The 15014-nt window shown below is 44.5% G+C and overlaps 1 protein-coding gene across 1 annotated transcript in view; it reads left to right on the plus strand.

Moving 5' to 3' along the window:
* Nucleotides 1-13842: 13842 nt before the first annotated feature.
* THBS4 (thrombospondin 4) overlaps nucleotides 13843-15014 on the plus strand; it is a 48410-nt gene continuing 47238 nt past the window's right edge. The window contains exon 1 of the mRNA XM_070412250.1: nucleotides 13843-14135. Within this exon, the coding sequence (XP_070268351.1) occupies nucleotides 14051-14135 (85 nt within the window). The 5' untranslated portion in view covers nucleotides 13843-14050. The remainder of the gene's footprint in view (nucleotides 14136-15014) is intronic.

Here is a 15014-nt window from a genome sequence, read left to right on the forward strand (position 1 = left end):
TGAAAAGATATAACCTGGAAGTTGCAGAAACCCATTCAACTTACGTCTCATTATCTAGAACTCCTAGGGCAGCCACCATAGCAGCCAAGTTGGCTGGGAAATACAGTCCCCGAATGGAGGCAATATGCTCAGCTATGAAGGGGAAGGAAGGGGAGAGTGGACATTGGGGAACAATTGCAAGAGGGAAGGAAAATCATTGCTTCAGTTTATTCCGTTTATTGACAATTTTAAATCAAAAACTATTTTATCGAAGAAGCTACCCACAAAGCCCAGAGGCAGAAAGAGAGCTAAAAATGGGACAAGAACTGAGAGGTGATATCTTGAGTAATGATGACTACACCAAACTTAGTTAGATTTTGCGAATGAGCCATCACAGATTCCCCAGAGCTCTGTACGAAGGGGTTCCTGTTCCCCGCAACCCCAAGTCACGAGGAGAACTAAATGAAGCAATATCTGACTTTGAGCTCTATTTCTATTTCTACCTCTGGAATTAGATGCTTCTCTAAGACCTTCTACATATCAGAGCAAGTCACTTAATGTAGAATATAAAAGGTACTGAAATGTGATTCTGCTTCTATAAAGAAAACAGTAATTATATTGACCGAAATCAGACACAAATCAGATAGCACTAATACAAATTTATTACTTTCTATTAGTGGTACTTGGGTATTTGACATAATAATGGTGTGTGGAAAGAAAGGAAACTAAGAAAAGCTTAAATGCCTGCTTCCCCTCTTTCTAAACAAAACAGCTGGACAAGTTCTTGCTACTGACTGGACCAGGGATTGGAACCTATTATGAAAAGCGCCATCTATAGGCTAAGCACAAGGAGATCAGCAGCCTCTGAAGAAGCCTGGTAATAAAACTCTTACCAATAGCAGCACTGTATTAAGTAGCATGGGACTAAACAGCCAACTGATTCTCTCATGAAGTTGGAATATGACAGAGAGAGGAGCCAGTGTGCAGGAACAGGAAATCATAGTAAAACTGTAGAGACAAAAACTGAGGGAGATGAGCGACCAATTTCTGACTTCTACAATGGCCAACGGGCTCCTGAAAGTGCTTTGTTTTCTTCTTTGAGGGCAAATTCCAACCACAGGTTGAAGCTAGGATGCTTATGAAGCCCCGGGGCTTCTTACTGAGACAGCCCCCCACTCCCCAAGGCTGTAGATTCCTGTGCTTCTCTTGCCCCAGCATCCTGACCTCCAGCATCCATCACTTGAAGCCACCTGAGTGACTCCACAACTAATAACTTAAACATGCCTAGTGAGAAAGTCTCCATCCCCGCCCACAAGTATGGTGAAACTAAGACCCAAGTTTACAGCTCAGGAAACTTCATTCCTACTGAAGTTGTGGTGTTAATATCTTCAGATTAAAAGGTATCTTTAGGAAATCTCTAGTCAGTCTTTCCACTGGGACCTCATCCTAGACTCTGCACAGCACTCGACTCTGCCAAAGATCCTCTCTCCTCTTCCCTCTGCCTCGTCCCCCTCCTCCCACCACACCAGTGCTGGCATCCATGGGACTCCTTAGCTGCACATGAAGGGGCCTACGTGGAGTCCTATCTCTGTCCACCTCTGGGATTTAGCCATAGCCAAGCACATGGGATAGGTAAGAGTAAGAATTCCACAGGTCTGGGTTTAAATCTTAGCAGTGTGGTCTTGGAAAAGTCATGTATCCGCCCCAAGCCTCCAACTCCTCATTTGTAAAATAGAAACATAATAAAAAGTGTGGACTTTGGTAAGAATTAAGTGAGGTAAAATTAGCTCTTGGCAAGTAGTAGGGCCTAGACTGTAGTAGGTATCCAATAAATGACAGCTGTAGCAGTAGCTACCCCATAAATAAGCCTATTTGGAGGAAATTTACCCTAAGGTAAGATGAATGTGAACTTGACCCAGTAATAAAACTTAACAAGTAGAAATTCTGAGTATAGATTGGTGCCCAGCTCTTAACTCTGTCTCCTGGCCCAGCTTCCCAATAATTCATTGTCAAACCCCCTATAGAGGTGGGGTTATACTAGTAAGTAAATTACGAACAGAGCTGTTTCATTAAAAACTCATTGAAGCTTTTGGGTGTTATAAGGCAGGGTTGCTTTGGCACCACCACAACTTCCTAAAATATATATACACCACCTAACCAGGAAAGAGTCAGTCTATGAAACTGCACTTCAAAATGCTGCACAGCTTTGGAATCTCACAGGATCCAAAGCATCAGAGGGCACTCAGCAGGTTGGCACTAGTATCCAGCAGACTTGACTATGGTCCCCAGCTGATGGGACAACAGTACCTAGTAGACATGAGTATGGTTCCCAACAGATAGAATAATGATCTCCAACAGACATGACTGCAGTCCCCAGCAGGCATGACTGATTCCTAGCAGAAATGGTGGTATTTCCAGAAAGAGCAGAAGAGTGCTCTCTGGATATAGCAGGACTCTTAGAAGCAGCAACCAGCTTAGGCTGATTGAGACCAAGAGCGGTGCTGGAGCCCAGGGGTGTGGTGCTGGCCAGTGGTTGGGAGAAGAGTGGAAGAAAATGGGGTGGCTGCCCATATTTATTTATGAACATGTGCAGGTTATAGCCCACCGTCCAATTTGGGGTATGAGTGTAGTGGAGGAGACTGTGAATTGAAGCAAAGTTAGGAAAACAGGCAGGGAGCTATGGCGTGCTCTTCTGTTGTCCGGGATCCTCATAAGAGTCAAATGAAGACCTTCATTTACAGCCCAGTATTTCAGTGAGGAAGTAGAAAGAGCACTGGTCTTCCTCCCAGTCTGCTGCTGACTCTCTGGGGGAAGTAAATGAACACCTGTGAACCTCAGCTTATCCATGTATAGAAAGGAGGGAAGAGGTTGTACTCATAACTGAGAGGCCCTTTCTTTGATGATTTTATTCCATCACTTCCAGATTCAGATAAAACCAAGAGCTTCCTCACACTCCTTCCCTGTTGAAATGAGTAACTCCAAAGAACTTGGAAATGTTAGCATTCCGGTAAGTCATCTTTTAAGGGACACTTTACATCCTTTAAAATAATTAACATTCAATACTCAACCTTAGAACATTATCTTAATGATGAGAAAAGATGAAGCAAGGAAAAGGTGTTACCCTATCATGGTTTTATTTTTGGCATTAAAACAAAGCTCCAATAGGAGATGGGAAAGTTTTGTTTCTTTAGTACTGAGTTGGTAGCAGCATAAGCTAAGTAGGAGTTGACTGTCTCAGGTATAGACTTCTCCTAAGTGACCCAAGTATCAAGTGCAGCCTAGATGAAGGACGCCCAGGGGCTTGCATGGCCTGGTCACAAGTGAGACCTTCTGTGAAGGTCTGCAAGTCCCTGGGGAGATAGGAGGGCATATTCTAAAGGGCTGAAGCTTGCCTCACTGTTGTGGGTGGGAGTGAGATAATCAGTAATCTCCCCCACCACCACTGCCTCCTGCATGTCCCCTACTGGGGATCAAGCCTGAAAACCAGGAATGTGCCCTGACCGGGAAATCTAACTGTGACCTCCTGGTTCATAGGTCGATGCTCATCCACTGAGCCACACCAGCCAGGCCATCATGTGTTTTATTGAAACCACATCATTCACATCATTAGTAAAATGAGTGCTGATTGTTGACACTCATGGAGCAGGTCCCTGGGAGGCCAGGTGTCACAGGGAAGACTGGCAGATGGTTCCTTTTAATGGTGAAGGCACCAGAGAACAGGCTGGGGATTCAGTCTCAGAGCTGAAACTCTTTTCCTGTCAGTGTGTGAGGGAGGCTGAGGAATCATCAGCAGACTAACACTATTGTCATTAAAAGGTTTCTCTTTCGAGATGGACATCAGCAGCAGCAAGTCCTAGACCAATGGTTCTCAACCTTCCTAATGCCATGACCCTTTAATACAGTTCTTCATGTTGTGGTGACCCCCAACGATAAAATTATTTTCATTGCTACTTCATAACTGTAATTTTGCTACTGTTATGAATCGTAATGTAAATATCTGATATGCAGGGTATTTTCATTGTTACAAATTGAACATAATTAAAGCATAGTGATTAATCACAAAAACAATATGTAATTATATATGTGTTTTCCGATGGTCTTAGGCGACCCCTGTGAAAGGGTCGTTGGACCCCCAAAGGGGTCTCGACCCACAGGTTGAGAACCGCTGTCCTAGACAAACTACAAGGAAGCCAATCTAATTGAAATTTGCTCAGCAAGCAGCAAGGCTGATGTTTAATTGGGTCAGCTTATAATTACCTGATGCATCCATTTGTACCATGTGGCCTGTCTTCCTCTTGGACCAGAAGGGTTGTGTGTGGGGCCAGGACAACCTTTCTCTGGACAGTGCTCGCATGTCCACCGCCAGCTTTTGCCTCACTGACTCTATCCATGCTACCATTCCCAAACATAAGTGTGTGACCAATTCCCTTTCTGACGGAGACAGTCTTTCCTTAGATGTGTTAAAACCTTTCATGAGGACAGGTTAAAGTCAAGTCTCTGCATTGCATGAGAGGGGACTGCATACTGGGTTACCCACTACGTGTGCTCAGCTGGCAAAAGGCTATTTCCTTCCATAGCCTAATTCTCAGGGTCACCCCATTGTTGCCCTCCTCCTATGTAACACCTACACTGTAGTCTTAAAATGTCACTTTGTTTTATTTCATTTCATTTTTATTTTCTATGTTCTTTAGAATGTCTCCACTGATTTTTTGAGTGGGATTGCTCTGGAAAAGGTTGTTATATTTAGCACAAGTTGAATCAAGTGAGATGACAAATTCAACTGCCATAATCAGCTTTAATGCATCAAAGGAGAGCAGATTCTGTCCCCATTTCAATTTCAATTTCAGAGACAAAACTGTGTCCATAAATGATGAGCAAATATACTTACATTATTACTACTAGCTCTAAAAGTTGGTCAGTAAAGTATTACAACATGAGGTAATAAGTTTTCATTTCTCTTTTTCATAATAGATTTTGCTTGTCTTGTTAGAGGCTTGCACTAGCAACTGCTGAAAACCCACAAACATGGACAAATTGCTTTTAATTCCAACCTTGGATGAACTGATTCAAATGGGATGGATTAATCTATTCCACACTCTCTGTGCTGCTAATGAAGAAGACTAAAGACCAAATGAAATACCTCTCACCTTTTCTTTTGTGTTGTTGTTGGGCTTGGGACGCTCCAGACCAAGCTACTCTATGAGGTTGTGACACTTCCCTTAACACAAGCCTCCACTTAACAACCAGGGGAAACCTTTCCCCTAGATAGCTGAATAGGTTACCGTCAGTTTCCTCAGTTGCATGAGCTCACCTCAATTGATAAACAGGAATATTTATAATGAAAAATAGAGAAATAAAGGAAAAGTAAGCAAACATTATCTATTGTGCAACAAGCAAATCTCAGAATCATAGCATTCCATGATACCTCACAGCCCGTGACTACAATAGAATAATTATTCCCCACTGTCAATCGCAGGTTATTTTTATTCCGGGACCTTACTTGGCCTGAACCAGCCACCCAGATTCTCTATTTTTCTGATCTGTATGTTGGCCAACATATCTAGCTGGACCTGTATACAAAGAGTTACCCAGGAGTGAGATTTCTCTGTGTTTATATATAGTAACACAGCTTCTCCCCTGATTTGGAAGCTCAATTTTTGCCCTAGGTTACCACGGGAGCCAAGAGCACTAATTCTGCTTGCAGTCAGGGTACTTAAAATTTCCTCTAAGCCAGCGGTTCTCAACCTGTGGGTTGCGATCCCTTTGGGGGTCGAACGACCCTTTCACAGGGGTCGCCTGAGACCATCGGAAAACACATATATCATTACATATTGTTTTTGTGATTAATCACTATGCTTTAATTATGTTCAATTTGTAACAATGAAATTGGGGGTCACCACAACATGAGGAACTCTATTAAACAGTCGCAGCATTAGGAAGGTTGAGAACCACTGCTAAGCCCTGCTGTCCTTTTTTTTAACAAGAGGGTTTGGTGTCCCCTTTCTCAGAGAACACACTCTAATTGTTCAAAGATTGTCACGGCAACCTACTGCTTCCCCACTCCTCTCATTTAGGCTCTGGGTAATAGATCTTTAAAAAGTCAATTACAAATAGTAGTACCTGAATGAGAGAGAAAGAGAGAGAGGAGAAAGAAGGAGGAGGAGAAAGAGGAGGAGGAGGAGGGGGAGAATTAAACAATATGTGCCAGGCACTTGTTTAAATATTTATATTTATTCTCTCACCTAACAAGTGCTATTGGCATCTTCACTCACCTTACAACAGGTACCATTAGCATCTCCATCTTACAAATGACATCCCATCTAAGGAATAGGGCCATTAAATAGCCTCCCAAGGACATACAGTGATGGAGCTAGGATCACAGCCAGATAGTATGGCTACAGAGCCTGCTGCATTACTGCTCGTTTTCACCAGCCCTTTTCAGAAATATTTCAAATTCACAATGTCCTGGGGATTGTCTTCAGGAAACTGAAGTAGATCCCCAACCCTGGAATAAACAACTGCTGTTAAGTGAGAGCCACAGTTTGTAAGGCACCATCCTAGACCTGATTCTCATACAGCTCACACAGTAGGTGTCATTACCATGTCCCAGTGAGGAAACAGACATCACCTACTCCCCAGACAGGAGTTTAGGGGACCACCCAAAGGCCATACACCTAGTAAATGACAGGTGGTGTGGCTCTGTGTGCCCTTCTCCAGATTAGACACAGCATCCCTGCATGGACAAGGCTGGGCCATGACATACTGTGCTGCTGACCACAGCCATTTTTAGAAAATATATATTTTATTGATTTTTTAGAGAGAGGAAGGGAGAGGGATAGAGAGTTAGAAACATCGATGAGAGAGAAACATTGATCAGCTGCCTCCTGCACACCCCCTACTGGGGATGTGCCTGCAACCAAGGTACAGGCCCTTGAATGGAATCGAACCTGGGACCCTTCAGTCCCCAGGCCAACACTCTATCCAGTGAGCCAAATTGGCTAGGGCAACCACAGCCATTTTTTAATGGTCTTTGAAAAGTATAGAGGAAGAAAAAATAAATACTAGAAAACTGAGTTTTGGGCCTCACATAATCTATATAATAAAAGCCTAAGCGACTGTTATGGCAGAACAGCCAGAATGACCGGTCACTATGATGTGCACTGACCATGAGGGGGTAGACGCTCAACATAGGATCTTCCCCCTGGTGGTCAGTGCACTCCCATAGCGGAAGGGCTGCTCAGCCAGAAGCCGGGCTCATGGCTGGCGGCAGTGGCGGAAGTGCTAAGAAGCAGTGAGGCGAGCGGTAAGGAGCAGTGAGGCGAGTGGTAAGGAGCAGTGAGCAGGTGGATAGTAAGGAGCGAGGGATCCCAGACTGCAAGAGGGTGCAGGCCGGGCTGAGGGACCCCTCCTCCCAGTGCACAAATTTTGTGCAACGGGCCTTTAGTATATTAGAAAGAAATAAGTTAAATTAACAACAAAAAATTCATCCTTAGGACTTTACTTCACCTAGTCTGCCCAGGAAGCAGGGTTTGTGCATTGCTCAGATGCCCATTCTCCCCAGGGCTGTGCAGCAGAGGAGAGGGAGCTGGGCTGGGTCAGGGGCCTGAGTGGGCGTCCAGGCTCTGGCATTTCCTTGGGAGGCTTATTCACCCTCCCTGGCCTTTAGTTTTCTAGACTGTACAATGGGAATTATAACCATCCTCATTGTCTTACCTCATTGTCGTGTAATTATGTGAGATCAAATATAAGGCAGGGCTCTATATCCGAGATATTTAAAGTTGATTACTATTATTATGTGGGCTAGCTACTAAGATGCTTCCACAGAAAAGAGAAAAAGATAAGGTGGCCCTAGCTAGTTTGACTCAGTGGATGCAGCCATGGGCAAACTACGGCCCGCGGGCCGGATCCGGCCCATTTGAAATGAATAAAACTAAAAAAAAAAAAGACTGTACCCTTTTATGTAATGATGTTTACTTTGAATTTATATTAGTTCACACAAACACTCCATCCATGCTTTTGTTCCAGCCCTCCGGTCCAGTTTAAGAACCCATTGTGGCCCTCGAGTCAAAAAGTTTGCCCAACCCTGGGATAGAGCGTCGGCCTGCGGACTGCAGAGGTCCCAGGTTCCATTCCAGTCAAGGGCACATGCTCAGGTTGCAGACTCGATATCCAGTAAGGGGCATGCAGAAGGCAGCTGATCAATGATTCTCTCTTATTATTGATATTTCTCTCTCTCTCTCTCTCTCTCTCTCTCTGCCCCTTCCTCTTTAAAATATAAAAATATATTTTTAAAAAAGTTTCACTCTCCTTTAAATAAAAAAGATGGTGTGTGCACCTGTGTGCTTATGAATGTACATGCACATATATGCATGCATGAATGTGTGTTCAGACCCATATGTAAGTTATGTTGTACAAATGAAAATGAAAAGACTAGCTGATGAAGTGTGCTAGGGCAAATCTGCAGACTCCTGGTTTTAGCTGCCACACTCTCAGATTTGCAGACAATGTTGAAAGCTTGCTGCTGTGACCAAGATAAGACGAACAGTAGCCCTCGAAGGACTAGCACCACAGCCTGTGACCCCACAGCCAACTTTAGGGAGTTGCAATGGACACGAAGCTCCACCCAGAAGGCCCTGGGAAATGAGAGCTTATATTCCAGGGAGTGTGGGGATGGAGCGGGGTGAACGATGAAAGTATTAAATGGGGCATGGGACTCTGACGGGAACTTTAACAGGAATGATCACTCGGTCCCCCTGGATGAAATAAGCTTGTCCTTGAGGGATCCTATACTGCTTCCCACCTTCCCTCCCAAAATCCTTCCTCACCCCCTTTCTCTCTTTCTGTTCCCCAGTTCCTCTGCTGCGTTTCCTCACCTCTGTTTTTTCTGCTAAAACTTTTACTTTATTGGATTTGTCATGCCTATTTTCCTTACCTGCTGTCAATCTTTGACTGCAGCGATGAAAATAATCAAATCACTAGCAACCATATCCACGCTCGGAATTACTTTTATGAAGAGACATGCCAGAACTCCATAAGGTAATCTCTTTCTGAGAATTGTATAAGTTGGATTTTTAATTTACATGTATGATAAAACTGTAATGACTTGTGCCCTTCAAATCATAGGTCTGAGTACAAGTCGGGAGGGTAAGGAATGGAGTATCAGCAACGAAGGAGTCCACTGGTGTTTGCTTCCTCTTCCCATCTGCTTTTCTGCTTAATGAGTAAGTCTAACATAACGGATAGGATTGCCAGAAAATGGGTCTAGAATAGGGGTCAGCAACTTTGTCTGCAAAGAGCCATAGAGTTAATATTCTAGGCCTTCTCAGGCCATACGATTTCTGTTGCAAACATTCAACTTGGTGGTTATGTCACAAAAATAGCCAGTGAACATGGCTGTGTTCCAATAAAACCTACTGACAGACCTTAAAACTGGAATTTTACATAATTTTAACATGTCAAAAATCATACTTCAAAAACATATTTTTCCAACCATTTAAAAATGTAAAAACTATTGCTGACTCTGCAGAAATAGGCAGTGAGTGGGCCAGATTTGGCCTGTGTACCACAATGGGCCAATCCCTAGTCCAGAACATTTTATATATTAAGTATATTCTTTATATTAAACCCATTGAAATTGAAGTTAATTGTCTCTTTTTACTCATCCACTTCCCCTAAGTCTGTTAATTTCTTTTAAATATATTTTTATTGATTTCAGAGAGAGAGAGGAACATCAATGATGAGAGAGAATCATTGATTGGCTGCCTCCTACATGCCCCACACTAGGGATCAATCCCACAACGTGGGCATGTACCCTGACCAGGAATTGAACCTTTTGGTTCATAGGTCAACACTCAACCACTGAGTCACGCAGCCAAGCTATTAAATGTTTCCCCACACTTACCTCCTATTCTGATTTACCAGTACATCACTTATTGTTTTTTTCTCCCTATAAACCTCACATAGAATGCCAAAGCCCCACCTGTAAGCACCCAGCACTGTGGTGGCACTAATAAAGTGCAAAACACAGAGCCTATGGCTGACCATGTTGGCACAGTCAGTTCTCCATTCTCTTCCCCTTCCTTCCTAGTCCAGTCCAGTCCCACAATAGAAGCTGAAAGCATGAGTCCTCACTTTCCCAATCCTCCCTGGCAGACAAGACGTGGGTATGTCTGTGACCCACTGTGACCTGAGGAGAAGTCTGTTTGGGTGTTTCTAGGAATGGGTTTGCTCTGTGAAGGGAGGCAGGGTGAGAGAGAGAGAGAGACAGAGAGACAGAGAGAGAACAAGAGCAGAAGCCTGACCCTTTCCTTGTTTTCTACTTTTGGATGCTGTCATGTAAAGAGATGATGTTTGGAGCTGCAGCAGCCACCTTGCACCTCAAGGGGAGTCCAAAAGCTGACCCAGAGGCATAATATTGTTAATTCACTGAACTACTACTACAACTCTCTGGACTGCATGTTATAGGAGATAATAAACCCCTAGGGTGGGAATTCTGTTACTGTCTTAAACAGACAACCTTCATTTTGTAAAGCTTATATTGTTAGAGGGGTGATGTGACACATAAAATGCAAAGCTATTAGAGGAAAACACGAAATACTTTTAGCGCCCCTTGATTAAGAAAAAGCACATATCAACTATTCCCTCCTTGGCAGCCCTAATCTATCTACATCAAAATATGTTCATGTCTCTCCTAGTAGTTCCTGGCCTATCTTCACCTTCCACTTCACAGGCAAGCTTCTTGAAAGTTATTTTACTTTATTATTACCCTTACTATCTCCACTTCCTATCCTATCGTCCTCATTCCTCAAATGGCAGTATTCTGCTTTTCTTTCATCCACACTGCTCCATCAACCTGCTTTCAACAGTCACCAATGACTTCTGTGCTGACTACCCAAGCACGGTTTTTACCTCTTATCTTGTTTGACCTCTCCACAGTGTTGATACTATTCACCAGGCTTCCCAGACACCGTATTTTCTTGATTTTCTTTCCCATCTTTTCATCTTTATTGCTGACTTCTCCTTATTGACTGGTCTCTGAATGTTCGTGTTCTTCAGTGTTCTTCCCTCATCTTACACACTCTTCTCAATTAGTCTCATCTATCTCTATGGCTTTAGTTGCTACCTATAAATTAATGATGCCCACACCTATACACCTCTCTCCCATGTAACTAAATGCCTAATGGACAGCTCCATTTGAATGTGTTGATGATGCCTTAAACTCAACATGGCCAAGCCAAATCATCACCTCCCCCTCATATCTCAGGGAACGGCACTACAACATGCCAAGCTGCCCAGGTCAGAACCCCAGACATCAGGACGGGTATCTTGACATCCCCCCCTTAGACTCGCACATAACATGCATTCTCTCGGCTTGCAATGTTCTCCCCCTTACTTTGTCACATGGAGAATGTCTCCTCGTCCTTCATGGCCCAGATGAAAAGGCAGCTCTTCTAGGAAGCCTTTTCTAAATCTCTCTACCTATAAGCTGCTTTCTTCTCAGCATTTCCTTCTTTCTTAGGACATATGTCTATGACAGCTTTTATCATATTTTTTATATCACCTGCTTGTCTGAGTATACTATGAGCTGGAAAACAAGAACTGTCTCATTCATCTTTCTATGCAGGGTACAGTCTAGAACAGTGGTTCTCAACCTCGGCTACACATTAGAATCACCTGGGAATCTTTTTAAAATCCTGATTTTATGAGCCCCAGAAATCAGGATTTTAAAAAGATTCCCAGGTGATTCTAATGTGCAGCCGAGGTTGAGAACCACTGGTCTAGAAGGTTGTCAATAAATATTTGTTGAATTAATTAATGAATGGACACATAATAATTATTTGTTGGATAATTGATTACATTAATGAGAAAAAAGTTATAATTAAGCTTTCATGCCTGATAGAAAAATATTCTTTCTAACACAACAGTTTTGTCAATGATTGGATAGCAAACCCACATAATTTTTACATTTAAGGTTGAAGAAAACTGCAGATATCCAGATCAGTTGCTTTAGGGCTCATTTGTAATTAGCAGTACTAATTTTCCTGGTGACAGTTAACTACTAAAACCCTTCATGTGTTAGTTCTTTCAGTTAGGTTAAACATGCCCCGAGGAATTCAAGTAATATTATTCATTTGCTTATAAACCTTTTCCCCCATAGATGAACTTCAAACCAATTCAAATCAAATTAGCTCAAATTCGAAACTCCAAATGAATAGAATTTTAGCACATTTTGCAAATTTGCTTTATATCTCATTATTTCATTGCACTCTGCATCATACTTTCATAGCAAATACATTCAGACATCTGGCACTAAATTGGGGGTTTTCCTGGCTCAGTCATCATTATTATCACTGGACATTGCAAGAACTGCCATGTGGAAGGATTTTGTATTGTTTAATGAAGGAGAGTAGTTACTTTAAGAAATGCTAATTGTCAAAACGCTCTCTGGAGTTCAAGTTCGGTAGGCATAGTTACTATTTGTAAAAAATGTCTTCACAATTGCATTTCTGGTTATTTTTCTAAGGAATGTTTGCACAGTTTTTTAATAAAGTATGTTAAAGAAGTTTAATGAGAGTTTTTTGGTTTGTTAGAAACATGCACACCCTCTATCTCCTCAGTGCTCTCCTATGTAGACATGCGGTGGCTCATTCCATACAATGATTTCTGTGTAGTCATTAAATGTGTGGCATTAAATGAAACCTGGATTTGAATTACGTTAGACCTCAAATGGAAAAGAGCTCTGGAAATAGCTGGGAAATCTCCAGGTCATTAGCTGTAAGTAGAATCATAATTGGCGAGGGGTTACTCCTGCACAGTTTGGAAATAAGCTGGTGAGTTAATCTTCCTGTTTGTGGCAGAGAGCTCCTTAAACTTTGAAAGAAATTATTTGAGACATAAAGGTAGGGCTAGAAATACTTTGCTGGATCTTCTCCATTCGTCAAGATGGTTTTGGAGGGAAAAGTTCGCCATTGTTCTGAATTTTTTTTTTTATTCTAGTTAATCCACATTATTTTGGGGAGCTTTGCCTAGGAAGAAAGCTAATTTCTTATGTTCCTTCCCTCTCTTTCAAGTCCTACTCCCCTACCTTTAAACTCTCACGAGGGATCTTTTGGGAGGGTGGAACAGAAGTGGGCAGACAGACATTGAATTGAAAATAAATTCTCCAGAAAGCACCACCGTCCTGGAAATGGTTCTGTCTGAATGGATTCTTTGAAAGGTGTTCTGTTTCCATCAAAAACGCAAAAGCTTTCAAACGTTCACTGTTCAGGTCTCAAAACTTGATGAGAAAAATGTTCAACATTTGAGGTATTAAAAAAAAAGCCTGAACAAACGAAAGAAACCAATTGCTCTCTGGACCACTTTAGGAGAGAGTTGCTGGAGAGCCTTCAGGGTTCGTTCAGAAGGGAAACCAAGATGAGCCTTAAAAAGTCTGTCCAAACGATGTTCTCAAACAAAAGGAGGACAGGAGGTGGGGGCCTGATGGTGCCCAAAGCTGGGCGTCAGTGTCCTTTCTTCCTCCTTTCTCCCCTTCATCTCCACCCGGTCCCGCACGCCTCCCCCCCCCCCCCCCCCCGCCCCCTCCACCCCCCAGGCCCCTGCTGCCCATCCTTCGCTCCCCCTCTAAACCCCTGGGGGTCCCAGGCGCCTCCACGCCCAGCAGAGGGCCCAGAAGGTCCCGGGCTTCTGGGCTTCTCCACACTCACGCCTCCCTCTCTGTCGCCCTGCTCCTCGCTCCGGCCGCCCCCTCTTCCCGGCAAAGGGGGATCCCAGCCAAGGGGGCCGCCCCAGCCTCGGCCCTCCCCCTCCTCCCCGGGACCCGCCGGGCCATAAAGCACCGGGCCGGGCCGCCCAGCCCAGCCGCCAGCCCGCCAGGTCCGCGCAGCGCCCGGACGCCAGCACCGCCCCCGACGGCACGGCGGACGCCGGTCCCGCACCAGCCCCGCACCGCGCACCCTTCACCTGCGCCGCCCGCCCAGCGTCCCACGCAGACCCGCGTGCCGCCCGGGGACACCGAGGCAGGGCCCACGCTGCCGTCGCTCCCGGTCGCCCCCGGGGATCAGGGAGAGCCAACATGCTGGCCCCGCGCGGAGCCGCCCTGCTCCTGCTGCACCTGGCCCTGCAGCCCTGGCTGGGGGCCGGCGCCCAGGCGCCCCAGGGTAAGTGGGCTCGAGCCCCAGACCCCTCATTCGCGGAGCCGCCGTCCCGCGCTCCGCTTGGGCGAGTGGAGGGACCAGCTTGGCGGCGTGGCTCCCGGGGCCTCGCTGGGCACCGCTCTGTCCCTCTGGGGCCTGAGTCAAAGCATTCTGTGTATAGTATTTCTGAGACTCCATTATCCAACGATGAAATCAATTCCTTAAACAATAGTTGGGGGGCGGGGGGGGGGGGGGGTCCAAACCTTATTTTCAGTCTATGCAAAAACGTGGGGTTTTCTTCAAAGCTGAGCCACCACATGGCCCCAGACCTCTAACATACCCGCCCGGAGTGGGGTGAAACCCGGGTTCTGTCCCCTGAGTCTCAGTCCAGCTGGACCACCCTCTCCCTTGCCCCCTAAATCCTTTGTGGGGCCAGAGCGATGTTCACCCAGTCTGAGACCTACGTCCCGGAGAAAGGCGCAGCATTATTCCATTTGCCCTGCCACTCGCCTTTTTTTGCTCTAACTTTGCTTGGACCCCAAAACCTCCTTAGGGGGTTGGCTTCGTCTCTTGATTCCTGAGATAAACAGAACAGGAAGGGCTGAGAAATCCATCTTTCTCTATGAAGAAGTAAACATTCGATAAATACAATAATTGAAAAGACATCTGGATAAACCTCAAACCTCTGTGTGAGATGGGGTGAAAATAACCATTAGGCAGAAAGCACTTAAGCTTTAACAGATTTTTTTGTAAAGGACGAAAGGAAGAAACTTTTAGCAAGAAAAGATCTTAGGTGATGACCTTCATCTGTTTGAAATTGGTGCCCTGGGTTATTTATTACTGATTAAGGAAATACAGCTGGAAGAGACACAGTTTAAAACTTACTCCTCACTAAGCTAGAAT

This window comes from Myotis yumanensis, unplaced genomic scaffold, assembly GCF_028538775.1.
Source record: "Myotis yumanensis isolate MYYU_CA2020_CCGP unplaced genomic scaffold, mMyoYum1.0.hap1 SCAF_4, whole genome shotgun sequence".
Classification (NCBI taxonomy): Eukaryota; Metazoa; Chordata; class Mammalia; order Chiroptera; family Vespertilionidae; genus Myotis; species Myotis yumanensis.